Below are 27,314 nucleotides of genomic sequence, written 5' to 3'. Positions count from 1 at the left end.
CTCATGACCCTTTAGATTTATATTGTGACCCTTTGGAGGGGCCTGACCCCTAATTTGTCAGCCACTGGACAAAATTAACCACCTCAACCTGCTACAAAACTAAAAATCAGTTTTTGCCATGAGGCATCAATATTAACAGCCAAAATTTCCCGCATAATTAAATAATAATTTATAATGATAATATTGTACTTTTAATTATGTACCATATTGATGGGCTGGCCTGTAGATATCCCCTCAAAAGGTAAATGGCAGAAAGTGTAAATACTTGAATGTGACAGTTGAGTAATTGTTAGTTTCTTAATATAGTGTTGATATATTGCAAAACAATTTAAAGTATATCTTCCAACCTTCCAGCTCATCATTCTCAAATTGGCAGTTATATATATATATATATATATATATACTTTTACTTCTGGGACTCTTAGTTTATTTTGATATTGATATTTTTTTACCTAAATGCTAATTATTTTGTAATAGAGTATCAAAAAATATATTAAGAACAAATTCAACACATAATTTCCATAATGAATATCTGAATGTATAATGTCCAAAATGTTTTCTTCTTTCGTCGATTTTCAGGATTTATTATGAAAATATAACGTTAGCATAGTCAGCAGGAAGTAGGAAGGGGTCGATGTTTTCTGCCTAGGACGGCGAAGGCACGAGACGCCCTGCTCAGCCTGAAGCCTTCCCCGTCCTAGGAAAAGAACTTGAGAAGGGGAGAGGGAGGGAGGTTCTTTCCCCGGAAGCCGTTGTTCTTCTTCGTGGGAGGAGGACACTGTTGCTTAGTGCCACGTTGATGGAGACCAGTGGGGACGTGGATATCTTGTCTTGAGTCCGCAGCCGGGACCCGGTAGTCTCTTCTTCTGCTTTCACGGCCGTTAATCCTCGAGCGGAACCGAAAAAGAGTCCAACTTGCGCGCGCGCGGACGGCGTTTTGTGTTTTTGTCACCTCTTTCATGTGCGCGTTCATGTGAGAAGCAGCAAAGGAAAAAGAGAAGGTAAGCCGCTTTTGGAGAAGTAATAAGATCCGTGTGCGGGTCTCTGCGAGCGTCTCCCCTCCGGCACACGGACAGCTAGCAGGCTAAAGGGCGTTATGTCCCCCCCCTCCCCTCCGTGTAGCCTCACGGGACGAGCTGGACCGTGTCTTTATGAGCGGACACGAAAAGTGACACGAGTGTTTTCTGCGTTTCTTTTACTACTGAGACTCCTTGACGAGGGCTGAAGTTAGCTTCTCATTCGTGGCTTCCGAGTCTCGGTACTTAAGGGGGAAGTTAAGGGACAACCTGACTTAAAGCTCTCTGAGTTACTGATTCTCCTTTTTTTATTTTATTTTATTCTTTAAAGTACTTTCAAATCTTTGAAACATTTCATCTACTTGTGATAATGCAAAAAAAAGAGGACATTTCACTTCTTTTTTTTCCTCAGACCATATTAGACCTGGTCAGGACTAAAACGGGTATAGTTAGACAAACCAGTGAAATGTCCTATTATTTACTTTTACAAACTGTTTTCAGAATATTTAAAAACAACAACATTGTATTAAATAATCTATAACCTCTTTATGATAATATAATCCAGGTTTAAGATGTCTAAATTTAGTGGTTTTGGATCTGGACCAGGTCTCGTGTGGCAGATGAGGGAAAAAAACGGTGAAATATCCCTTTTTTTTTTTTTTAAAGCATTTTTACAACTTGTATAAATGTTTCACAAATCAGAAACTCTGCTTAAAAGAATCACGAGCCTCTCTTTGATAATCTAGTCCTGGTTTTAACTCATTTAAGTGTAGCGGTTTTAGATCTGGACCAGGTCTAAGATTTTTTTTTTTTACATTGTCACAAATATAATCAAGTTTTTTTTTTTTTTTAACAGATTTAAAATTGGGCTCCAGACAAAGATAAGTCTTTATATGAAATGTATAATAACACTTTAGCAGCATTGAGAAGCGCAAAAACCGGAGACTCGTTTTCCCTTAATTTTCCCCTTAAGCGCCTGCGCGGAAGCTACGAATGAGAAGCTAACTTCAGCGTCGTGGCTTCACGCTGTGCGGCTTTGAGTGGGTCAATCAGCTGTTAGCGTGCTGCTAGCTTGTACTTTTGTTGTCTACTGTAAACCACAGGCCTCTAAAATTACGGATGTTTTTTTTAATTTTTAATTTTTTTTATGGGATGTTACATTTAAGGTGTCCTTCCCCCAGCACAGCTCTGATAATCAGTGCCAGTCACAGCAGGCCTTCGTCTGTCACTCCGTAACTACTGGATTAATCACGGCCAGCGGGCTGAATGGAGGAAAATGCACCACACAAAGTGGGAATAAAACCGTAATTACATGTGTATGAAGCTGCTGCACGCTCTCCCTCCTCCTGCATTTAAAGGGCAGATTCACTCTTTTAAAGCTGACACTGATGCAGACCAACAGTTTCTGTTACTGACAGTGCAGGGACTCTAAGAAGTCTGATAAATTGGCGCATTTACAGGATTTTGGAGCCACTTTTATTGCATAGAGTTGCTGTTTTTAATGTGAAATAAGTGCAACTTTAAATGCATATTAAAACGCATGTTGTGCCGTCACAAATTAAAGTGTGCACTCATCCATATGTGTATACAATTGTGCAGTCATCAAAATTTCCACGTGCTGTTTTTGCACTTTAAAACTGCTGCCACCTTTTATTTTTTTTATTTCATCTGCTTATAAAACTGCTATTGTTTACGTTTTTCCTTATTGTTGATTGTCAAGGTTCTACCTTGTTTTCATCTTAATGTTTTTGTCTTATTTTTATCCAACCTTTTATTTTGTTCGTCACTGCTAGTCTGAGGACTACCAAACTTAATTTATTTGCATGCCCTCCAATGACAAGTATGTTACTCATTCAATGCTGTCAATATGAGTGAGAGAAAGCCGGAGACATCTCTATTACGCTTGTATTTAGCTCCTAACAGCATTTCTATTATGTACAATACAGGAGTCAATTGATAACTTTATCACTGCAAGTGCAGGACTGCCTGGTCTCTGTCTGATATCATAACACAGTTGTTACAACAGCTCTGTTTGTGTGAGTGTGTGTTGGCAGGCAGAAATTTAAATGAAGAGAAATGAATGAAAATAAGCAGTCGTTTTTCTTTTTCTTTTTTTTAACTTTCCCACCGCCGTACTCAACAAGGAGAGGAAACGCGACGAGAGCATTTCATGCTAAATAAATGTAGATTATAATCACATCCTTTTATAGCCAGTATGGACGGCAGGAACCAATACAGCATCTCAAAACTCTGTCTCTGCCCATGTATGTGCAAGTATTGTTTTAAGACTCACTTAAAGAATGCAAAAATATTCCTTAATGCATAAATCTGATGTGAAACCACCGGTATAAGCTCTTTTTTTAATTATTAAAATCAATTCAATTCTCAGTTATCTTTAGTAATTTAGATAGATAGATAGATAGATAGATAGATAGATAGATAGATAGATAGATAGATAGATAGATAGATAGATAGATAGATAGATAGATAGATAGATGTTTCACTGCAGCAGCATAGGTTAGAAACAGACAGAGTAAACGCAATAAAATTGACAGAATAAAAACAGAGGTGGTAAAATCTAAACATCTAAAAATGTACAGTATATACCAATTAAATTAAACAACAGTGCAACGGTCAAAGGTAGTGCAAATAAGGTGATTGAACATGGTGATGTTACGGTGAATTTGTGCATGATTCTTCTCTTCAGTTCTCCAGGATGAAACTGAAAGAGATCAACCGCACAGCCATCCAGAGCTGGAGTCCCTCTCAGCACCACCCCATCTACCTGGCGACAGGTAGGAGCGCCCAGCGAGCGACACCCCGCTGCTGCTTTCAGTCTCACTGACAGGATATTATTTGTTTTTTTGTCATCGTTTGCGTCTTATTGGTCGGCTTGAAAAATATGCTGGGTCACATTTCGTGCTTTGAGTATATTTGATACCAGGAGAAGAATGCTGAGTCACACAGTACGATTTTTAAAGCATCCTCAAGTGTCAAGTATTGATAAATGCGTTCACTGGTGACGAGTTCACATCATGTTTAATTTGTTTGTGCATTTATTGTTTGTTATTACAGCCACATAACGCAGCTATTAAAAGGAGCGCTGAAATTAACGGTTAATAATTTTGCCAGTTAATCTGCTGATCATTTTCAAGGTTAATTAATTAATGGTTTGGTTTGTAAAACATCAGAAAATCATGATAAATATCTTTCACAATGTCTTTTAAATGTTTGTTTTTATTTTTATCAGAAATTCAAAGACATACCGTTTAATTTAAAGGAAAACCTGCGGCTTTCAGAACCTTTTTTTTTTTCTGCGGATTTGATTAAAAATGGACTTCATTGATTATCAGAATCGTTGCCTGACTGTTAGATTGATGATCATTGCAGCTCCAAACTAAAAAAAGGTTTCGTTGCTCTGTGTCTGCAGGAACGTCAGCGCAGCAGCTGGACGCCTCCTTCAGCACCAATGCCTCGTTGGAGTTCTTCGAGCTGGATTTATCCGAGCCGTCTCTGGACATGAAGCCCTGCGGCAGCTTCTCCTCCGCTCACAGGTACAAAAAAAAAAAAAAAAACTCCTCAGCGCACGTTTCCTTTTTCATTACGGACGTTTATCTCACACTTACCGTCTGTCCTCCGCAGATACCACAAGCTGGTGTGGGGTCCGTACGGCATGGACGCCCAGGGCCACCCGTCGGGCGTCCTCATCGCAGGAGGCGAGAACGGGAACGTCATCCTCTACGACCCGGCGAAGATCATGGCCGGAGAGAGCGACGCGATCGTTGCCGAGAGCGACCTGCACACGGGGCCGGTCCGAGCGCTCGACGTCAACCCTTTCCAAGTGCGACCAGTTTCACTTTGAGACTTTTAACACATTATATCTGTTTGAAACTCGCATGCAGTGATTCATTCTGCCTGTTCTCCCGCAGACAAACCTGGTCGCGTCAGGTGGGAACGAGTCCGAGATTTATATCTGGGATATGAATAACTTCGGTTCTCCGATGACACCAGGACCTAAAACACAGGTAGGTTTTTACTAAATTGTACTTGTACAGCTCCAAATCACAACACAGGTTATTTCAGGACTCTTAACACATTAAAGTCCTTCCAACAGTACTTTACAATATTATACAGAGGAACGTAAGATAGGAGGGAAAAAAAACCTCAAACAATGGGAAGGAAAAACTCCCTTTTAACAGGAAGAAACCTCCAATAGAACTCTATTTATGCCCTTTTACATTTATTTTCAGTGTTCAACAGTGTTCAGTGACTTACGCTGTTAAAATGTCCACTGTCTCCATAATTAAGTGATAATGCCTCTTTTTTAAACACCGAGCAGTCGTTTTTTTCCTATCAACTCATTTGTAAATAACAGTTATTATAAAAGCTCCTGTTTGTGTCTCGAAGCCTCTGGAGGACATCAGCTGCGTCTCCTGGAACAGACAGGTGCAGCACATCCTGGCCTCCGCCTCCCCGAGCGGCCGAGCCTCGGTGTGGGACCTCCGCAAGAACGACCTCATCATCAAAGTCAGCGACCACAGCAACCGAGTACGTCGGCGACGAGGCGAACACGTTTTCTCGCAGTCCTTCTGCTCCAGTTTCATGAATGTGTCTGTTTTTTTTTAGATGCACTGCTCCGGGTTGGCCTGGAACCCGGAGGTGGCCACTCAGCTGGTCGTGTCCTCGGAGGACGACCGCATGCCCGTCATCCAGATGTGGGACTTACGTTTCGCTACCTCTCCGTTCAAGATCTTAGAGCATCACACACGGTAAACACAGAACGCTGTTATCGGCTTTTCTCTGCGATCATAAAAGATCAGACTGTTGATATTTTATATTTTTCAAATTGATAATGAATCCCAGAAAAACACCAAAACCAACTGTGAATACTGCGCATGTGACTGTGCAGTGAGAGCTGCTGCTAGAAAATTCCCATTATAACAGCAAAGTGTTGATCTGCTGCTAAAAATAGTCACAAAAAATACACAGTTTCCTCCTGTTTGTGTGTTTCATTAAATAAAGATACATATTTATGCTGCTATTAAAGACTTATGATTACAATAGGAAGCGGTGGACTCTGGATTTTTAGTGCTATAAGTCAGAAAGTAATGTGAAGTGCATCGTTTTTGACAATATGAAAAATATACAATGTTATCAGCCTTATGGTTAACAATTGTCTGGCGTATTAAGATGTAATGTCCTGTTCTTTACTCTCAGGGGTGTCCTGGCCATCGCCTGGAGCCTGGCTGATCCTGAGCTGCTTCTGAGCTGCGGGAAGGACAACAGGATTCTGTGTTGGAACCCGAACACAGCCGAGGTACAACGGTTATATGTAGGAGAGTCAGAAAGTCTCAGAGACTGATGCACATGAACGGAGCCGGAGTCTCTTGATCAACATCAGCACCTGAGTTCCCATGTTGGAGAACCCAAGTGTCGTAATGGATACAGTAATGGGCAGGTAACTGAAACAAACTGACAAAGAGGGAAGAAGAGCACACAGAGGGCATACAGCAGGGAGGCAAGGACAACGAGGGACAGGTGAAACTAATCAGGGCACAAAACCCAGACTGAGCTGAAGACTACGAAGCAGAAGAGAAGTCCAAACCATAACGGACGCTTCAGAAGGTCCCAGCAGAATTACGTGTTGACAGTCTGACAACCAGCTAACAAAGCTAACAAACAGCTACTTTCACTAAAAACCCAGCTAGACTCAAGTAAACAACCAGCTAATTTCTCAACAACAACAAAATCAGCTCAACAAACAACTAACAACCAACTAATTTTGCAAAAAAAAACAACTAAACTCAAGTTAACAACACTAACAAGTAGCTTACATCAAGCTAACAAAACAAATTTAGCTCGAAACCAGCTAAACCTAAGTTACCAAAAAGCTAACAACACCAACAACCCTCAGAGGTCTCAGAAGGTCCCAGTAGAACTCTGTGTTGACAGTCTGACTCTGGGGGACGAATTCACGGTGACACAACCACCGTCAACGTCAAAGAAATCCCACCTGGTGTCTCCTGACCTGACGCGCCTTCTTCTGTCTTGGACGGTGAAGCTCCGCCCCCTCTCGAAACGGGAATGTCACTCAGAACACCTGAGTTTCTGTCGTGGAAATCACTGCATGGGCTCAGGAACACTTGGCTGTAAGCAGGCGTGTTGAAGATTTTTCTGATGTTTCTCTGCTCCAGTTTCAGGTCCGCGGTGAAATCACAAACGTTTGCGTACCAGCGGTCACGTTAACGTGTGGAACTGAGGTGCTGATGTTGGTCAAGAGACGACACTCGGAACATTTCCTCGCGACGGTCATAGCTTCCTCCTGCTGCGTGTGCATCACGAAATTACCTCCCGATCGTCAGTAACTGACGTGCTGTGACCTCCAGGTGCTGTACGAGCTGCCCACCAGCAGCCAGTGGTGCTTCGACATCCAGTGGTGCCCCAGAAACCCGGCGGTGCTGTCGGCCGCCAGCTTCGGCGGACACATTGACATCTACTCCATCATGGGAGGCAGCAGCCAGGCGCAGAGCCAGAGACACGCCGACCAGGTGAGACAGACTCTCCAAAAACAAACGTCTGTGTCTGCTGTAAACTGTTAGCATAGCATTAGCTGGGGCAGGCTACGAAGATAAAACTCAGCTGATCTGAATTTGGTCAAACTTGGCAAAAAAACATTCAGTCGATACCAAGGCTGAACTGATTGGAATTTGGAGGGCAAAGGTTAAAGGTCAAAGACACCGTGACCCTAATTCGACACACTCACGTGAGCATGATATGTCGGGAACGCCTGGATGGAATTTCTTCATATGTGGCACAATCGTTCACCCCGGCCTCAAGGATGGACCGGTTAGAGTTTGGTGGTCAAAGGTCAAAGTCACCGTGATCTAACGTTCCCTTCATCTGTCCGTCCCGTTCTCGTGAACGTGATATACCAAGAACGCCTCGAGGGCATTTGTTCAAACTTGGCAAAAACATTCACTTGGTACGGATGATGACCTGATAAGATTTCGGGGTTTAAAGGTCAAAGTTCAAAGCCACTGTGACTCCTTGTTTCCCTCATCTTGAGAACGTAATTTACCAAGAATGCCTCGGGAATTTGTTTACATTTGGCAAAAACATTGACTTGGTGCCAACAATGACCTGCTACGATTTTTATGTTTAAAGGTCAAAGGTCGCTGTCACCTCACATTAACCCGTGCCTATGAAAGCAATTTTGTGGGAGACGCCTGGAGGGAATTTGGGAAACTATTCACATTGGCTCAGCAATGAAGTGTTTAGATTTTGGAGGTCAAAGGTCACAGTGAGTTCAACATCTTCATGGGTTTGGACAGATCTCAGTTTGTGTCTGACTCGGTTCTGTCCGTCTCCGCTGCAGATTAGCAACTCTTTCGGGAACATGGATCCTTTTGGAACCGGACAGACGCTGCCTCAGCTGCAGCTGCCTCAGACTCCCGCCCCTCCGGCTGTCGTCAACCCGCTGAAGAAGCCGCCCAAGTGGATCCGCCGACCCGTCGGAGCCTCGTTCGCTGTGAGTCTTCACCTTTCATCACATGTACAGGGATTTTTTTTTTTTTTTTTTTTAGCCACTGAAACATTCTCAGTCTCTTTGCTTTTGCTTCCTCCCAGTTCGGAGGGAAGCTGGTGTCTCTGGAGAACACGAAGCCGAACCCTCAGCAGCCGCAGCAACCCTCCTCCCACGTGGTGCACCTTAGCCAGGTCGTCACGGAAACCGCTTTCCTGCAGCGCTCCGATCAGCTGCAGGCCACGCTGTGTTCGGGCGGCTTCGTGGACTTCTGCCAGGGGAAGATCGAAGCAGCGGGAAACGAGTTTGAGAAGACCGTTTGGTCTTTCCTTAAGGTCAGCGAGAACTGTTGGTGGAAAAATCTGGAAATGAATTTTTTTTTTTTTAAGACGATGCTGACTGGTGAATATTCTGTGTTTTCAGGCTAATTTTGAAAGCAACATCCGCAGCAAGTACCTGGAACTACTGGGCTACAACAAAGAGGAGCTCGCCTTGAAGGTGACTGGGTGATATTATAGATGTACTGGCTCAGAATATATTACAGTAAATACTTTTACTGACTGATTTTCATCTTAGATTGTGATAAGCGTGTCAATTTGTTTGTTCTCAGATTTCTGCAGCACTTGAAGAAAAGCTGGCTGAACCTCCAAAGGTAAGTCTGTTCATTTTGAAGAGCATCTTCAGGGTTTTATGAACATGACAAACATCCAACAGGGTTCCCTGTGGTGATCATGGAATATCCGGAATATCAGGGAATTGTAAACAGACATTAAAGTTGGGATTTTATCGTTACTGGGTGAAATTCTGGAATTTCATGGTTTAGTTAAAATTTTTGTTCCCATTTATCAAACTGTAATTTTCTCCCTGCAGTATTTTTCTATCTGGGTCTTTCCTGAGCGGTTTTATCTTCTTCCCGCTCGTCAACAATCACTTCAGTTAACATGCGCTTATTTACTGCAGCTGCTAACGAAGGCAAACATGCAGGAAAATCTACATTTCAAGAGAAAAGACAGATATAGTTTATAAAACTACTATTGATGTATTAAACTGACACACTTAAATTAAAAACTGAAACCCTCTTCATTCCACAAACCTGTAGCCTCGTCCTGAATTTCATTTCCAGATGCCGTTATCGTCATATTGTCCCATCTTCCCTCAGGTGGAGGTTCCTCCTCCAGACGCCTTGCAGCCTCCAGCGGACCTCCACCTCCATCTGGCTCCACTCATCGACACTCCAGAGGCAGCCTTCGACATGATCGCTGCTGCAAACCTGCAGCCTGCAGCCGCTCTGGACCTGAGCTCCACTCCCGAACCAGAGGCCGAGGATCCGGCTCCGGAACCAGAAGACGCTCCTGAGAGAGAACCGGATCCAGACGTGGACCAGGTTCCCCCAGAGGAGGAGGAGAAGCAGGAAAAGGAGGAGGAGGAGGAGGAGGAGGAGAAGCAAGAGGAGGAAGAGGAGGAGATCCCCTTGGAGGAGGTATAACTTAAACATTGTCACTGTTATCGAGGCTGTTAACATCCCTGTGAACTCACACAGGTGAGGTGAGGTCAAAGTTTATCAGTTCATTAGACATCAGATAAGACATTAGACATGTAATGTAGGAGTGACCACACAGCTTTAAAGTTACAATCAGAAGACACTAAAACAATTATTAAAAGCGAAAACATTCAATTGACACCAAGAATGAACTGATTAGATTTTGGCGGTCAAAGTTCAAAGTCAGTGTGACCTCATGTTCCCCTCATCTGTCCGTCCTGTTCTTGTGAACGCAATGTATCAAGAATTTGTTCAAATTTGGCAAAAATATTCACTTAGTAACAACGATTACCTGATAAGATTTTGGTGTTTAAAGGTCAAAAACGGCTCGGGTGCTTTATAATGGAATCCCTGACGTTTTTAGTGTAATTGTGAGAATGTTTAGCTCAAAACCTCATTGTAACTAAGTACAGCCGTAAAGAACGCGAGCGTGGCTGTAGCTTCTCGCTTCGCTAAAAAAAATCTGTGATTATCCTGCAACACATGGAGGGTGGAGAAAACATGAAGCTTTATGACGTTTCTGTGGTGTTTCAGAAGACGGCAGCACCGGCGGAGGAGGAGCCCAGTCCGACTGAGACCCCAGATCCGGTCCAGATCCCAGATCCAGTCGAGGTTCCAGCTCCAGTGGAGGTCCCAGATCAGGTCCAGGTCCCAGATCTAGTCCAGGTCCCAGATACAGTCCACATCCTAGATCCAATCCAGGTCCGAGCTCCAGTTCCAACCCCTGCAGAAGGCGTCAGTCTGAGCATCAGTCAAGGTAACAAATCCAACAATGTTTCATGAGATTAAGCTCCATTCAGACAGGATTAACAGTACAGTGGTGGTGGTGTGGGTGATGATGGTGGTGGTGGTGGTGGTGGTGGTGATGGTGGTGGTGGTGATGGTGGTGATGGTGGTGGTGATGGTGGTGGTTGTTCTCCTCAGTGATTTAACTCATCGTACCAGACAGCATTTTACTCTTCGTAAAGTTTTATAGACACAGACGGCCGGATGCAGCCGAGAAATAAGACGGGATCTGCTGTGGATGTTAAAAAGACAAAACAAAATCCTAAAAATGTTTTACACACAGACAATCCTGATCCTATTTGTTGGTGTTGGCATGTTTCTATCTGTCAGATTTAAAAAAAAACTTTGTCACATTGTAACATTGTTAAATGAATTTCACGCTGAGTAGAAGAAGGACGAGCAGCTCGGTATGCAGGAAAAATCTGAGATACTCTTTAAAATACACTCTTTATAGACGTGGACGGGCTGATCACGCAGGCCCTGCTGACCGGAGACTTCGAGGGAGCCGTGGAGCTCTGTCTCCATGACAACCGAATGGCAGACAGCATCATCCTGGCCATCGCCGGAGGGGCGGAGCTCTTAGAGAAAACCCAGAGGACGTATTTCACGAAAACACACAGCAAGATAACCAAGGTAACAACCGAAAAGGGGGATAGTGGGTTGGGGAGGGGGGGGGGTTGTTATCATCGATGATGTCACCGTGTTTTTTAACGGAGAATTTGTTATCGATAATGTCACCGTGTTTTTTTAACGGAGAGTTTGTTACCGATGATGTCACCGTGTATTTTCTGTCCTGCAGCTGATCAGCGCCGTGGTGATGAAAGACTGGCACGACATCCTGAAGACGTGCGACCTGCAGAACTGGAGGGAGGCTCTGGCCGCCGTCATGACCTACGCTCGGCCCGAGGAGTTCTCCTCTCTCTGTGGTGCGTTCACATGCATGTCGTTGTGTGGGACATCTGTGTGTCGTTTTTAAAAAAAAAAAAATTTATTAGAACTAAACCAAGTCTGAACTAAACTTTTCTCCTCGTTAGACCTCCTCGGGGGAAGACTGGAGGCTGCAGATGAAGCTCAGCTGCAGTCACAAGCCTGTCTGTGTTACATCTGTGCTGGCAACGTGGAGAAGCTGGTGTCCTGCTGGACCAGAGCGCAGGACGGACACTGTCCCCTGTCCCTGCAGGTGTGTATAGTGACTCAAGTTCTGCATCTTCAATCTGCTATAACTCATTTGTTTTTGTTGTAAGGTAATTAAAAACAGGAAATAAGGAAGAACAATTGTTATATATATACTAATAATTTTTTTTTTATATCTTAATGACTATTTGAATATTCATAAATCATGTGCCATGACTCATCCTGGGTTGTAAACGTTACTTTTTTTTTGGTATTTGCTTTTGTGCCTCAATTTCCTGTAATTCTTCCTAAATTCCGAACAATTCTAAAAAGCGTTTTCACACTGCAAATGAAACAAACCGCGGGTCAGTTTGATCGGTACCGAGACCACCTCTTTTGGCCCGGACCGTGCTCAGAGGATCCCTTCACAACCTGCTTCTTAAGTTCAGACCAAACTAGACCTCAGCCGTTGACAAAGTGTTGTTCCCGGCCCTTCAGGACCTGGTGGAGAAGGTGGTGGTGCTGCGGCGTGCCGTGGAGCAGACCCAGCACTCCGGCCCCGCCGCCATCGGCATCCTCCTGGCCGAGAAGATGAGTCAGTACGCCAACCTGCTGGCCTCGCAGGGCAGCCTGTCCACCGCCATCACCTACCTGCCCGACAACACCGACCAGGTACGTAACACACCCGCAGCCGGGCGCTCAGACGTAGCTTCGTGTTTTTTGAGGCAGAATACTAAAGTCCATCTGTTACTTTGACTTTTGTCCCTCCAGGTTTCCGTGCAGCAGCTCCGTGACCGCCTCAATCGGGCTCTTGGGCAGCAGGCGGCGGCGGCGGCGGCTCCTGCAGCTACAACTACAACCCAGAGAGCTCCGTCTCAGCTTCCCGCCGCTCAGACTCACGCTCAGCGTGGCCCCGGCCTGCCGAGACACCCGTACACCCCGGTCCAGCCCGCCATGGTGCTTCAGCGCACCGCAGCACCCCCGGTCGCCATGCCAACGCCCGCCTCCACCTCTGCACCGCCGCAGTATTACCAGCCGGTATGTTCCACCGAGTCTCCACCGCACCGCATCACACTCATCCACTTCATATGAGGCGCGTTTCACGTCCTTTTTCGGCATGATTATTTATAATATTTCTGCTTTTTATTATTTTATTGACTGATTTTTGGGATATAAAACGTATAAACCAGACAAAAATCAAAGTCATTTCACTCACATCTAACGCCAGAAAAATGTTTAAAACGTACATATTCACAACTCTCATACGGTTTGTATGTGGAAACTTATTACAGTTGGATATTAAGTTTATTAAACCTGACGGCAGACTGGTCTAAAAACACTGACATCATCTCCACACTCACTCACAAGGCTGCGCGATTCTGGAGGAAATATAAACGCGCTCGCTGCAGTTTTTCTGTTGTGTTGTTGCCCTTTCCATCGAGTAGATTTCCATCGCAGCCGGAGTTTAAATGACAAGCTGTTTCCCAGAGTTTGTTGCCACGGTGACGGCAGCAGAGTTTTATTTACAGTGTTTAAAAGTCTCTTTCAGGGCATTTCTGCTCTTGTAATTTGAACCTCGGCTCTCACGTAGTCCTCTCTTGTTGTTGTGGTGTTGTTTTGGTGTGCCCCCCTAACCCCCCTCCCCCCCACCTCCTCCTCCCATCCCTCCATCATTGCTCAGTGCCGTGTGTCTCTGTGTGCTTCAGGTGAGGGCTGCCTCCACCGTAACCTCCTGGAGTAACCAAACTCCCACAGCCCTCCCCAATGTCCCTCCTCCTCCTCTTCAAGTAGGCAGCACCTCAGACCAGCAGGTATCCGACGTCCACACACACACACACACACACACACACACACACACACACACACACACACACACACACACACACACACACACACACACACACACACATACACACATCGCACTTCAAAATAAACCGCTGTTTTCATCCCAAACTGTGTGACGCCTTCGTCCAGCGCCACTTCCTGTTTACACCCAGTTTCCTCCTGCGATGCATCTTCACTCAGTCCTTCATTTGCTTCTCCTATATCCTGATAATTTACGTGATTTACAGTAAGGCTGCTCCGATCGGGAATGTTTGAAGATTGTTTTGCATTCATTTATTCAACTTCTCTCCTGAAATACAAAGCCAGTAGCAGGATATTAGAGCGAGAAAGAGGTCATTTATGCCTCTCAAAGATGACTTCTTAAGCATTTTTCTGTTGATCCTTTTCTTATTTACAAGTAAAATAAAACCTTTTTCAGACACCTGGATGTGCTGTCAGACCAATGAAGCCATGTTAGCTGCATGCAGAGTTTTACATCACGTGACCGGCTTCCTCTGATCCCGCCGATCAAACTTTTTACAGCTGACATCGTTTTAATCACGATCAGCACTCGATTGATCGGAGCGCCCTGAACTTACAGCCTGACTCCACATCTCACTCTTCACACTGTCAATCTAACTGCGTCCTGTTCTCTCACTTCTAAAACACAACTGAACTGCAGTGTCTTCATTTGTGACGGCTCATTTCACTGCAGCACCTGAGCTTCGTTTATCAGCTGTCCGTCTTTTATTTTGAAAAGGTGACTTCAGATTCCGTCTTCCTGTTTTGTTCAGGTGGACCCTTCCAACCCGATGTTCGGGATGCCAGCGTCGGGCTCGGCCGCACCTCCTCCTCTTCCCTCCTCCTCCACTACTCCGGCCTACATGTACTCCCATCAGTACCAGCGTGAGTCTCCTGTCGGACTCTGAAGGAAAACTTTGACTTGTTGGTTTAGAAACAGAGAAACAAGAGAATGTAGGAAACGCTTTCATCAAGCAACCCTGTCTCCTAGAAATGACTTTTATGTACGATTCATTTGTTTTTACTCACATCTTTAAAATGACTCTCAAAACACGACGGAAATTCCAACATTTCCAACAAATAGAAAACTTGTATTTTTTTTATAAAATCAACAAAATATATTACTTTATTTTTAAAAACTAATCACAGTAAATGCTCATTAAATCAGCTTTTTTTTTTTTTAAGCTCCTCTTCCTCTGTTGTTACCGACTCGGATGGACTCGCTTTTTAAAAAAAAAAAAAAAAATTTTTTTTTTTTAGCTTTAATATCCACCACGGGGAGGTTTTATAAACTCTATTTGTTTACATTTTGACAAATTGTCGCCTTTAAAAATAGTCGAAGTAGCCCATAAGAAGTGTTCTTTCCTATAATTTCTGCTCAGGTTTTATATATATTCATTTCTATAAGAGATGATTTTCACACCAGCCCAAAAGAACCAAACCGGTCTGGTTGACGTTCTTTTAAATGACTTCAGTGCAGTTTGATGTCGTCGTCCCGGCAGCAGCGATGTACCTGTTATTTACAGGAGACAGGGTTGTAAACAGGAAGTGGTACACGACACCTGAAACACACCTTCTTCTCTTCTTTTAAAATACCAACAAGCATTTCTGTTTTTGAAATGTTTGTGATACTGGATCTGTCTTTATTATTTTAGTCACTAACGGATGATGATGTTCAGTATGTTCACCTCTCAAGCTCAACATTTGTAGCATGTCCTGTTGCATGACTCGGCAGTTCTTCACTAACAGAGCTTCCTGTGTGACTCCCAGCATACCCCCAGGTCCACCAGTACCCTCCTGGAGCTGGGGGGACGGGGCCGATCTATCAGACTCTTCAGTACTCCTCCTCCTCTGCTCCACATCCTTATTCTCCTCATCCTGCTGCTGCAGAGCCCTCCCCCCTTCCTCAACCCCCCGGCTTCCTGTCTCAGTACACGTCTCAGCCGGCACCTCCTCTCTATCTACCCGTGTGTCAGTGCCTGTCCTCCTCCTCCCCCTCCTCTTCTTCCCATCCTCTCTTCTTCCCCTCCTCCTCCTCCTCTTCCTCCTTTCCCGCTCCTCCGTCCTCCGGAGCATCTTTCCAGCATGGCGGTCCGGGATCTCCTGTGTCGTATATGCCTCCTCCTCCACCATGCGGAGTCTCAGGTACACACCTTGACCCCGCCTCCGAACCGGTCCCGGCCAGAGAACAGGTCTGCATGGCTCCAAGGCAGGGCCGGCTTCCTGTTTACTCACAATAACAACAGCTTATAATATGATGATAATATAATGATCTGCAGAGTCCAGGCATCACCTGACAGGAAATATAAGAGACAGAAATATAAATAACAGCATATAATTTATTTTAAAAAAATAACAGAAATCAGCTTAAATCATTTATCTGACACTTTTCTGGAAGAGATTTGCACGTTTAATTTGTTGGTATTTGATGTCGCCGTAAAGCTACAATAAAGATTACATCGATCTTTAACACACAAAATTACTAAATCAAAATAACAACAACTGAAAACTTTTAATTGGTTTGATTATCTGCTTAATAAATCAAACTCGAATTAACACTTTACTTGATTTGTGCCCCTAATTAGCATTTACAAGCAGCATATGAATATATAATAAAAGGTTTATAACACAGTGTAATGTAGCTGTAATGATATGAATGTTTATTAATGTGTTAGTCAATAATGAAGCTCCTGTACACTATTAAACAATTAAAATGTCTCTATAGCTTACAAATATATTACAGTGTGTTACAAACCTTTTACGGGATTGTTTGGAAAATATTGGGGGGTTAAATTTGATAAATATTCAGAACAGACTGATCAGGTTCTGTTTTCTGTGCAGGACCTCAGAACGGCTGGAACGACCCTCCGGCTCTGAACCGAGCATCGAAAAAGAAGGTAAGTCCTAAAAGTTTGTCTCTGAAGTCTGTTTTTAAAGCCTTGACGAAATTTATAATGGAGCCACATTTCTGACATTGTTTACCGTGCAGTTTGAAGTAGTTACTGTGTTTAAATAACTGATTAAACCATCAGTTGGATTTCTGGCAGGTTAGAAATTTCACAGTCCAATTCTCCGCATGGCTTCAGTTAAAAGATGTGTTTTAACCACAGACTGTATATAAAAGTGTTCGTAGCTTCCAGGTCTGAAAAATGAGGTCGATGCAGGAGAGCCTGAAGCTGCAATACCACCGAGTGCCACTAGAGGTTGGCTCCAAAAAGCCTCCGTCTCCATAGACTCCCATTCAAATTCTCTCATCAAATACAAAGTCAATAAAATGTCTCCGCCAGTTATCTCAGTGTCGTTAGCTAAAGTCACTCCTTCTTATTAATTTTCTGGAAGTCCATCTGAAAATAATCCGTCATTAATTAGAAAATAAGATTCAAAAAGACGTGTTTTTGGGGGTATGTCTGTTTAATTGACAGGCCTGTGGTGCAGTCAGGTTACAGCTATCGGTGGACGGGATGTAGTATTGTCAGGTTTCCAATCAGATCAAATCTGAACTGGAGGGTTCATAACGTTCACAAACCAGCAGGTGACGTCAATGCTGGTTGATGATTGGTTTACACGTCTAACTTTTCCATCCAGGTTTCAGGTGTTTCATGTTTTCAACAGAACATCTTTGTCTCCTTTCAGCAGCTTCCTCAGAACTACACCCCTCCAGCCCCCATCACCGCTCCCATCATGACCCCACTGGGCGCTGAACCTCAGGCCCAGCCCGTCTCCTCAGGCCCCCCTCAGGCCGGGGTCCAGGGCCAGCACGGTGCCCAGGTCCCCTACTCAGGCATGCACCAGCAGCAGCTCTCCCCTCCACTCATGAACCCCGCGATGCCCAACACCAGCATGGAGGGAGCACCGGGGGCCCCGACCGGAGATCTGATCCAGGTACATGGTTCTGACTGAGAGGAACGATAAAGATGAGATATAAAGACAAATCAGAGGGAAACAGACTTTAATCTCAGAGGAAATGTTATAATATATAATATATAAATATTGTCCTAATTTTGTTCTTTTGAATTTTGGTTGCACATTTCCCATTTATATTTATTCATTTTGCGCACTCTTTCATCAGACAGGTGCTCAGCAGACTGTTTTTAAAAGAGAAAAACAGGTTCTTTACAGACTTCTAACATTTCTGTTTAAAATTAGACTTTTATAACACCAACCATCAACTTTACTAAAATAAGACTAAAAGCTTGAAAGCATTTTATTTTCTGAACTCTTCCGGTGAAAACAGTTTGCAGGACAGAGTCATTTAATAAGTATGTGCTCCTGTAGTTGACAGAAGAGCTGAGAAACTTCTGTTTTTGCTATGAAAACACTCATATTACAGAATAATTCATTCATTTAATGGTGCCCTCAAACAAAGAGAAGAAGCAAACTGAAGTTTAAAAAAACATTTAAAAAAAAAAGACTGGATTTAGCTTTAATTTCACATTATTCAAATGCAAATAGTGTATAAATATCTGCATTTATTATATATAGATTCAAAAGTATGTAGAAATTGTTTTATACTGTTAACAAACCGTTGGATATAAATATACAGTTGTTGGATATCTGTATTAAAAATATCAATATTTAAACGCTTTTTCCACTTTAAGACTTTTAAATGCTAAAAAAAAAAGTATCTTTAACTCTGCTTAACTATTTTGTTTAATAATATTTTATCAATATTACAGATTCCAAGGATCAATATATATGTCATTTTTATAAATAAATAAACAAATTTGCCAGTTGCATGCAGCATTTATGACAATTTTACTGCGATAAAAATGACTGAAGTGAAATGAACAGACTGAAAACTTGTGTTGAAGTTTTTCTCTGCAGATATAATTTGCAGTTAAAATAAACGTAACAAATCAGCTGATCACGAAGTGTTTAAAATCATTCATATCATGTCAGGGTGCTTCTGCTGATTTTCAATCTCCCTCGTCTAAATCCTGTTAATGTTTCTTGTCTGTGCGTCATTATGTTTTCATTAAATATCAAACCCCCGCAGCCTCTGCAGTCCATCCCTGCTGAGAAGATCACGAAGAAGCCGATCCCCGACGAGCACCTGGTCCTGAAGACCACGTTCGAGGGGCTCATCCAGAAGTGTTTGGCTGTCGCCATCGACCCGGTGAGTCGCCATGACAACGATTTTAACGGTGACGTTCGCGACAGAGCGACAACCCCAAGGTCTGTGACGGCGTGTCCTTTCCTCTTCTCACAGCAAACGAAGAGGAAGCTCGACGACGCCAACAAACGTCTGGAGGTGCTCTACGACAAACTCCGAGAGCAGACGGTGAGGGTGGAGTCTTTAAAACAAACGTTTTCCAATGGGACTTTCGCATTGGAGTTCTTACATCAGCCATCACGCTGACGTTAAAAAGAGGTGCAATGTTTGGAAATATAACAGCTGATTTTAGACAGATTAGGAATTCGTAGAAGCCTCAGACTATTTGAATGTAGTGATTTTCTCTTCATTATCATTTTCTTTTATTGGTCAGATTCATGTCAGTCTCAGACAGGAAGGACTGTCTTAAAATCTAATAGGTCACTTTACAAACATGCTCTGAAGGTCCTGCACAGGAAATTACGACAGTATCGTCTCTGTGAAATATAAAATAATAATAATTCTGTGTTCAGATGTCCTTTTACTGAATAAAATATTTAATTTTGCTGCTGCGGAGCTTCGTTCAGCTCGGGAGATTCTAACTTTCCAAAACGAGGCTTTTTATTTTTCAGTCTGCAGATAAATCTGATTATTTCTAATCAGATGTCTGAAATCACATTTTAAACCACCGTGAAATGTGGTTTGGATCCGATTTGCAAACAAATTTCACTTGTTGTTTTTTATTTACCGTCCAGACTTTGAAAAATCACTTGGATTCAATGTGGAAAAGACAACAAACGGTTTAGGTCTTATTGTTTCCTCCTTCCTTCTGGTACAAAGCATCTTCCCTCTTATTTCCATGAATGTAATTTGTTCATAGTTCCTGTTCGAAATTATTTTAATATCAGATTTGGTGGAGAAGGAACGGTGTTGGTGGTCGTGTGCAGCAGCAAAGATAACGCTGCTAAAGGACGTCGGCACAAGTCGCACTAACGGGATTTGGTCGGCGAAGACTCAAGTCGACCCTCGCAGTGTTATTCCACATTAAGCTGCTACTTTGTGTGTATTTCAAATCCAAACGAAAAACTTCCTCCGCTTCCTCTCCTCCGCAGCTCTCTCCCGCCATCGTCGGAGGACTCCACAACATCGCCCGGAGCATCGAGTGCCGGTCCTACACGGAGGGCCTCAACATCCACACGCACATCGTCAGCAGCAGCAACTTCAGCGAGACGTCGGCCTTCATGCCCGTCCTCAAGGTGGTGCTCACGCAAGCCAACAAGCTCGGAGTCTGAGGAGGCAGAAAAGGTCCCGACCGACCTTCCGCGGGGGGCGGGGGGAGGGAGGAGGTGGGTCGAACCGAGCGTCAGAAACGTTAAAACGTCGGCCGCTCGTGTCACGGGGAGACGAGGATCGGCAAAACACCGATAACTTCGTCTTAGTGCCATTTTTTTGTTCTGCTAACACAAGTCAAACACAAGCCATGCTGCCAGTCGCACTCAGTGGTGAAAGTAAACACGGAGCCAAATAAAGGGCTGCGTTCAACATACCACTCCTTTAACTCACACGTAGACATGTTGATTTATGTGAGAGTTTACTAAATATGCAACAAGTCTATGATTAAAAACAATAAATCACCAAAGTAGAAGGAAGTTACAGTTTCAGCAGATTTGTAAAGAAATACATATGAATCAGGAATGAAAACGTGGACTTTTAAGGGCATTTCTACATGATTAAATTAAAAGTAGTCATTTTAAAGGATACAGTTACTCTCCTGATGCATGCTTTCAGCTCATAATTCATGCAAACAACACGTAGATTAATAAATATCAGCTTGTTCATCTTTACAGTATTTTTTTTGTACACTAGAGCAAAACACTGAGATCTCTTAATAATCCACAAATATGTGGAATATATTCTTCCTAAAAGTGCAAAGTAAGGCTTTATTTGTACATAAATGTGCATCGTTGCTTGCATGAGTTCTGCAGTCGAGCTGCAGCACAATCGGATGAACTGAAGTCGGACCCGTGTTCCCTCTAAACGCGCATTTTAAGTAAGATTAATCTTTTTTTTTTAATGCATAATTTCACTCTTTGTTTTTCCTCTAAACTGCCTTCACTGACTTACTTTCACCACTGGTGTCGCTGCAAACACATCGGACCAACGTACCTTCAGGATTTTAATGTTGTTTAATTTTAATTTTTCCTTCTTTTTTTTTTTTATCAGTGTAATCACGCTGCTCAGCGGAGTGCGACGGACTTCTCACACAGCGGCGGTGCGTTTATGGAATTTTAAAGAGTGCATGCTTCAACAAACGCTAGCAGTCGGAGTGTGATTACGTGTTAATTAGTCGGACCTCAGAGAGCAAAACTGGACGAGACTTGTACTTGATTTTCATTCCAACGACGATGAGGGCGGTCGACCTCACTTTACGTTGTTAATAAAAGAAAACAAGTCTTTGTTTTAGATTGACTACATGCAATATTTTCAATAAATAGTATTTATTTACTAAGTGGTGCTGCGGTGATTTATTTTCTTTTATAATTATTAACTAAGACGATCAGATGCTGAACCGGCAGAATATCTTGCAGCTGAGTGAAGGAGTACGTCGATGACAGAATGTTGTTAAACACATTATAAATCTTTACGTTTTTCTCTGCATGGCATCAAAAGTCAAATCTTTTCAAATGTAACGTCGCTGCAGATGAAACGTGTTTGGACCCTCGAGGTGTTTGCTGATGAGCCGTTGATGCCTCCAAGTGAAACACACAGATTCATAGTAAACTGGAACACCCAGTTTTTTTTTTATGTCACTTAGATTGTGGTTATTTAGAAATAAACAGCACATGAGCACAATATAAACAACTAATAATGATTAAAAAAATATATATATGAAAGGGACAAAAAATAACATTCTTTAATGGTGTTCATTTTCAAACAAATAATTAATAAGCAACCGATACCTGAAAATCTGGGGCTTATTTAAAATGTTTGATCCCAGTGTGGCTCTCAGTCTCTCAACAGCACCCTTAGGATGCAAAATGTCTATAGAGCGATATAATGAATATAAAAGGATGCAGAATTACAAGAAAATGACCACAAGGAGGCCCAAATGAATACAAAATTACGAGAAAGAGACTCAAAATGACCACAAAGATATGTAACACCACCACAAACAGACGTGAAAATTAGTATGATGGGAAATGAGACAAGCACAAGAGAATCAACTGACTACAAAAGGATGCAAACAACCACTAATCGACATAAAACAACCACAGAGAAAAGCAAAATGACAACAAAAAGACCCAACTGCAAAAGAATGCAACATGTCTATAAAGTGATAAAACTACAACAAAAGGATGCAAAATTACAGGAAAATGAGCACAAAAAGACACAAATGACTAAAAAATAACCACAAGGAGTCACAAAATAACTACAAACAGATGCAAAAAGACAAGAAAATGACCACATAGAGATCAAAATTACTAGGGTGCAAAATGACTACAAAGAAACACAACAACCACAAAGAGATGTGAAATTAGTATGACGGGATGTAAAACAATCACAACAGATTCAACCGACTACAAAAGGATGGAAACGACCACAAAGACACACAAATAGACTACATAGGGACTCAAAACAATAACAAATAAAAGCTAAATGACTACAAAGACGGAGGGATGGGGCCCTTTTACATATCAGTGCCCTGCGGCCTCATTGTTTCTCGGTCCGTCCGTGTATTTATGTACGCGCAACGGCGCGCTTTTATTTTGAAGGGCATGCGTGGCTCTCATACATGCCAAAAACGTCACCACCACACTCTTCAGCAGCATGAGGAAGAATATTTTAGTGGATGTTACCGACATGTGTGACAGATGGCAAACGCAGATCATGAAGATAAAGTGAGGTCGGACGACAGAAAGTTGCAGTTGGCGAAGCTGACGGTGTTTCCGGTCTCCGCCCGTCAAACTGAGCCGCGGAGGTCCTGTTGGGACGTTATCCACCTCAGGGAGTGAGATCCTCAGTGTGATCCTCAGCGACAGGTACACGTTTACAGCCCATGTTTGAGGACACGTGCAGCCATCTTGTGTTGTACCGTAACCGTCTGTCGCTGTTAAACAGCCCACTTCCGGTATTACTTTATTCAGGAACCACCTAATCAAAACGTTACAGATCGACCACGAGGTGTTTCTACGTATCTATAATTTCGTGTTGTACAATATTTTTGCGTTATCTAATAAAGATAAAGATTCACCTTTAAATACAGATGATTTTCTTTTCTTTCCTTTTTAAAAAAAAAAAAAAATTACCTGGTTAGAAATTCTTAAATTGACTATAAATATGCAAATATTTTCATTTAAAAAAAATCTACATCATAACTTACAGGTCTTGTCTACGGAGACACAAACTGAGTAGATGTGGACCTGCAGGATGTCCTGGGCTGTTCTGCCTCCCGTCTACTCCGTGTGCGTCGCGGCTGGACTCTGGCTGGTGTAAGCTCTGCTCATTTTAACACCACCGTTACCTTATACACTAAAAAGAAACATAAGATGACACAAAAGACACAAAAAAAAACTACAACAGAGACACGAAATCACCAAAAAAAAAAAAGAAAAGACGTATAACGACTATAAAGATTAAAAAATGACTACATAGACAGAAATGAAGAGACATCTTGAGGAATTGCAGCCTGTGTGATTAAATCTGACTAATTATAAAGACGCAGAACAACTACAGCAAGATGCAAAATGACTACAAAAAGACCCAAGTATTACAAAAACATAAATAAGTTCTACAAAGAGTGACACACAATTATCATATCGAAACTTAAAATGACAACAACTACGACAGAAATATGAAAATTGACACAAAAGTGGCTACAAAGAGATGCAAAACGACTGCAAAGACAAACTACATGAAACAAAAACACAGCGGTGGAAGATTTTCCTGATTTTAGTTGATTTCAATTGTCCACATTTCATGTTGTTTCATTCTGTGATTGTTGTACTTGTTTTACGGTTATCTGACATGGTCAGTACTGTAGTGTATCATTTCATGGCTTTAGTGTGAAACACTTTGTAATGTAAGTTTAGCAAAGTACTCTATAATTAAAGATAAATATTATGATTATTTATTATTTGACACGTGTATGTCTGTGGGTCCATTTCAGATACTTCATAGCTGTTTATTATGAGAACATAACTCCTCTGACTTCACAGTACAGGTATGAATTCAACTATATTATAAACTACAGGTAGTAATTTTAATGTTTTTTTTTTTATAACGCTCACTTATTATTTGTTTCAGGATAAGAAATGGAAGCATGTATCCTCCCTACATTAGGTACTTACTGTCCTCTCTATTTCTAAATCACATTTTCTATGTTGAGTGTTTTTGATTTTAGAAGAACAAATATTAATTTCTCTCCTCAGTATCGCAGGAAACTTTCCACCTGTCAGCTGCATCTTCAGCGAGGTCATGAACCTGGCGGCGTTTGGAGGTAATGGAAGAGTTGATCGTGTTATAATACAATATCCAGCACAGGTAAACACAGCTATTAACATAGTTTTACTTGGAACAAAAAAAAAGACCAGATCATTTCTAGAACTGCCAGCAAACGTTCTCTCATACAGAAGAAAATAGTGCATTTGTTGAGGACTATATTTTAGGAAACTGGATTGTATATGTGGGATTAAACAAACTGCAGTGTGTGTTTATGGTCATGAAGCAACATGTGACCCAGTATAAAGATGGAGTTCAGATCAGGCTTTGGATTCACAGAAAAGACCCAAATTTAGTCTTTTTTTATGGAATTTGGTGGCAAATCTTTTAATGCTTGAAAATACGGATAATATTATTTTCAAACAAAATGTTTTCGATTTCTTTTCTTTTTTTATTTCAGGGTTCGTTATTGCCGTCCTCAGATACGTTCAGCTGAGAAACAAAGTCGACAAACCGTGGCTGAACGTCTGCAGTCTGGTGGTGTTCTCCGTCGCCTGCTTTGGAATGACAATCGTAGGAAACTTCCAGGTAATGTGACCGCAGACAAGTTCAGCGTGCGGACAAACTCACCTGCAGGTTCACTTCCAGAGCGAGTTAACTGGCTGGTTTTGGTTTCAGTTGTTCACTCAGGAGAGGATTCATAACTGGGGCAGCGGGCTGACGTTCGTACCGGGCCTGGCCTTCTGCTGGGTCCAGTCCTACATCACCCTGAGAGTGAACCTGAGGAATGAGGGCAGGAGGGCCGCTGCAGTTCGCTTCCTGTTGTCTGCATCCATCACCGTCTGCATGATTTTCAGTATCCTTTTACTCACCTGTTCTACAGAGGAAAGCTCACATTCAGTGATGAGATTTAACTGTATTCATTTACAGAAGTACCGAGCCAACAAAGTACAGGTTTGTATCCAACCAGAAGGCAAATCTTTTTTTTATTTTTTATTATTTACTACAACAAATGTGCAGAAATACTTAACTATAGCAAATTAAATTCCGCAAAATATAAACTATTTAGACAGATTTACTCTATTAAATATCTCAAACATGGAGCCTAAATGTTTTCACGTAAAACACTGAAAAGCAGCAAATAATAGATAAAATCAATTATTCTATTATTATCTTATTGCTTCCTGTATGCTGCTGTAGCGAAAAAATGTCCCCTCTGGGATTAATAAAGTAACTACCTAACCTAACCTAACCTTATCGTCATAAAACAATTTAAAGATGCAACTAACTCATTATTTCATTACTGATTAATCTGTAAATCATTTTCTCAAATAATCGAATTGTTTGGTCTCCAAAATGTCTGAGGGAAGTGAGAACTCCCTACAGCCTACGTGACGTCTTCAGATTGTTTGTTTTGTCCGACCAACAGTTCGAATCCCTGACAAATTCAGTTTATAGTCACATTAGACAACAAAAAGCAGCAACTCAACATCTGAGAAGCTCCCTCAGTGCTGGAAAGAGCGCGACCGCAGGTTGTTTGTTCCGACAGCAGTCAAGACTTTTCAACACCACAATAAAATAATGTTGCACTGGTCATTTTATTCCACAGCACCTGTCATCGTCCAAACTCTATTTTTTTTAATCTTTATTTAATTTAATTTAATTTGTTTTTGTGTATATAGTCTCTGTGTATTTATTCTTTCATTGCTTTCTAAAATAATATTTTTTTTATCTATCTTATTTCGTTTATTTCATACGTATTTGTAAATTTGTTCATACTGTGTACATGCTGCTGTGATGACAAAATTTCCCCACTGTGGGATTAATAAAGTCTAATCTAATCTAATCTAGAACGAGCTCATGTTTAGCATTTTATCTTGAAAAATGACAGAATAATCCGTTTTTTTTTTTTAAATTAATCAACTTATTATTTGGACACAACTAGCCTGCCTCTGTTAAAAAATGGTTGGTTAAAAATCTATTTTATCTATCTTTCTATTATTTTGGGGTTTTCTCATCAGTTCCACGCTATTTTTAATTCCTTTTGTCATTTTATTATTCGTTTAAATTCATTAATCTTTTAGAAATGTATTTTCCTGTGGACTTTGGTCTAAAATTATATTATTTCCTCCATTTAAGCACTTTAATTGCTCTAATTGATACTGTACCAGCCAATCAAAAATGATTTCGTAGCTGTCCAAGTGAAAAACTTTCTCCCTCTGCTCTCTATTAGTTTCTGCTCTGTTCTGTAAGTAAATCCCACATTAAACTAAATGATGACTGTGACAGCAGACTGCGAGCCTGCGGTATCATCTCCCGGGTTGCCAGGTTCTCTTTCCATCCCCCATTTTCACGTCTTCATCCTTAACCCCCCTGTGCAGACTTCTCCCTGATGTATCTGCGCTTCCACATACACGCCGCCCGCTGCCAGTGGGCGCAGGTCATGTTACTCCTCATCTTCATCAGCACGTTTGCCCTCGAGTTTCATCACAGCAGCTTCAACGTAGCGTGCTCAGAAGCCTCCGAGCGTCCCGTCCTTTATTTAGAAGAGTCCATGCAGCAGCTGGAGCAGCTGTAGAGGAGTCACGCAGGCTCATGTTCAAACATCCTCAGGTCTGATTGCAAGATGTATTTATTCCCCCCCCTCCCCCGAGGAAGTTGTAAATATGTCTCACTCCAGTGAGTTAGACCAGTGTTTCCAACACTTCTTGCACACATTTTTTTGAATGCTACATTTTTTTTTTTAATCTACGCGAGATTTGTTTCAAATGGCACATCAAAAAAAAAAAAATCTGATATCAGTGAATTGAACAACCTCTTAATGCAGATGGTAGAATGTTAAAAATAAAGGGAGTCAAGAAGTGTATTCCTGTTTTATCAAAACATTTGATACCAGGAGAAATAAACATTATGAAGAAGGAATGCTCGTTTTTCCATGATATTTTTTGTGCATTTCCTTAT

At 42.0% G+C, this 27,314-nt stretch overlaps 2 protein-coding genes across 5 annotated transcripts; both read left to right on the top strand.

Annotated features, from left to right (window-relative positions):
- Positions 1-780: 780 nt before the first annotated feature.
- Positions 781-21,423, top strand: sec31a (SEC31 homolog A, COPII coat complex component). 4 transcript variants are annotated; one of them, XM_069701625.1, is made up of 28 exons: positions 781-1,001; positions 3,724-3,811; positions 4,447-4,570; positions 4,659-4,857; positions 4,946-5,041; positions 5,424-5,564; positions 5,643-5,785; positions 6,234-6,333; positions 7,403-7,564; positions 8,392-8,544; positions 8,643-8,873; positions 8,962-9,036; positions 9,149-9,190; positions 9,698-10,018; positions 10,613-10,835; positions 11,319-11,497; positions 11,664-11,790; positions 11,899-12,044; positions 12,476-12,649; positions 12,749-13,015; positions 13,684-13,788; positions 14,596-14,707; positions 15,593-15,967; positions 16,664-16,719; positions 17,459-17,704; positions 18,819-18,938; positions 19,032-19,103; positions 20,027-21,423. In XM_069701625.1, exons 2-28 carry the CDS (start codon positions 3,733-3,735, stop codon positions 20,204-20,206), a joined length of 4,248 nt encoding a protein of 1,415 aa, XP_069557726.1. In that variant the 5' UTR covers positions 781-1,001; positions 3,724-3,732; the 3' UTR covers positions 20,207-21,423. The 4 variants fall into 4 exon arrangements, with proteins under 4 accessions (XP_069557726.1, XP_069557716.1, XP_069557735.1 ...); XM_069701615.1 differs by having other exon boundaries at positions 17,456-17,704; XM_069701634.1 differs by lacking the exon at positions 13,684-13,788 and having other exon boundaries at positions 17,456-17,704.
- A 445-nt stretch (positions 21,424-21,868) lies between these two features.
- On the top strand, positions 21,869-27,275 carry tmem150c (transmembrane protein 150C). The gene is made up of 8 exons (XM_069701565.1): positions 21,869-22,954; positions 23,298-23,404; positions 24,082-24,135; positions 24,219-24,254; positions 24,344-24,411; positions 24,814-24,941; positions 25,032-25,209; positions 26,735-27,275. The coding sequence occupies exons 2-8, from the start codon at positions 23,328-23,330 to the stop codon at positions 26,929-26,931; spliced, it is 738 nt and encodes a 245-aa protein (XP_069557666.1). The 5' UTR covers positions 21,869-22,954; positions 23,298-23,327; the 3' UTR covers positions 26,932-27,275.
- The last annotated feature ends 39 nt before the right edge of the window (positions 27,276-27,314 follow it).

Source organism: Brachyistius frenatus, unplaced genomic scaffold (genome assembly GCF_029030835.1).
Source record: "Brachyistius frenatus isolate BFR_SWC_R1_liver_20210118 unplaced genomic scaffold, ASM2903083v1 Contig_3, whole genome shotgun sequence".
Lineage (NCBI taxonomy): Eukaryota > Metazoa > Chordata > Actinopteri > Embiotocidae > Brachyistius > Brachyistius frenatus.
The sequence above is the reverse complement of the archived record's forward strand: the minus strand, read 5'-3'. Positions and strand labels throughout refer to the sequence as shown.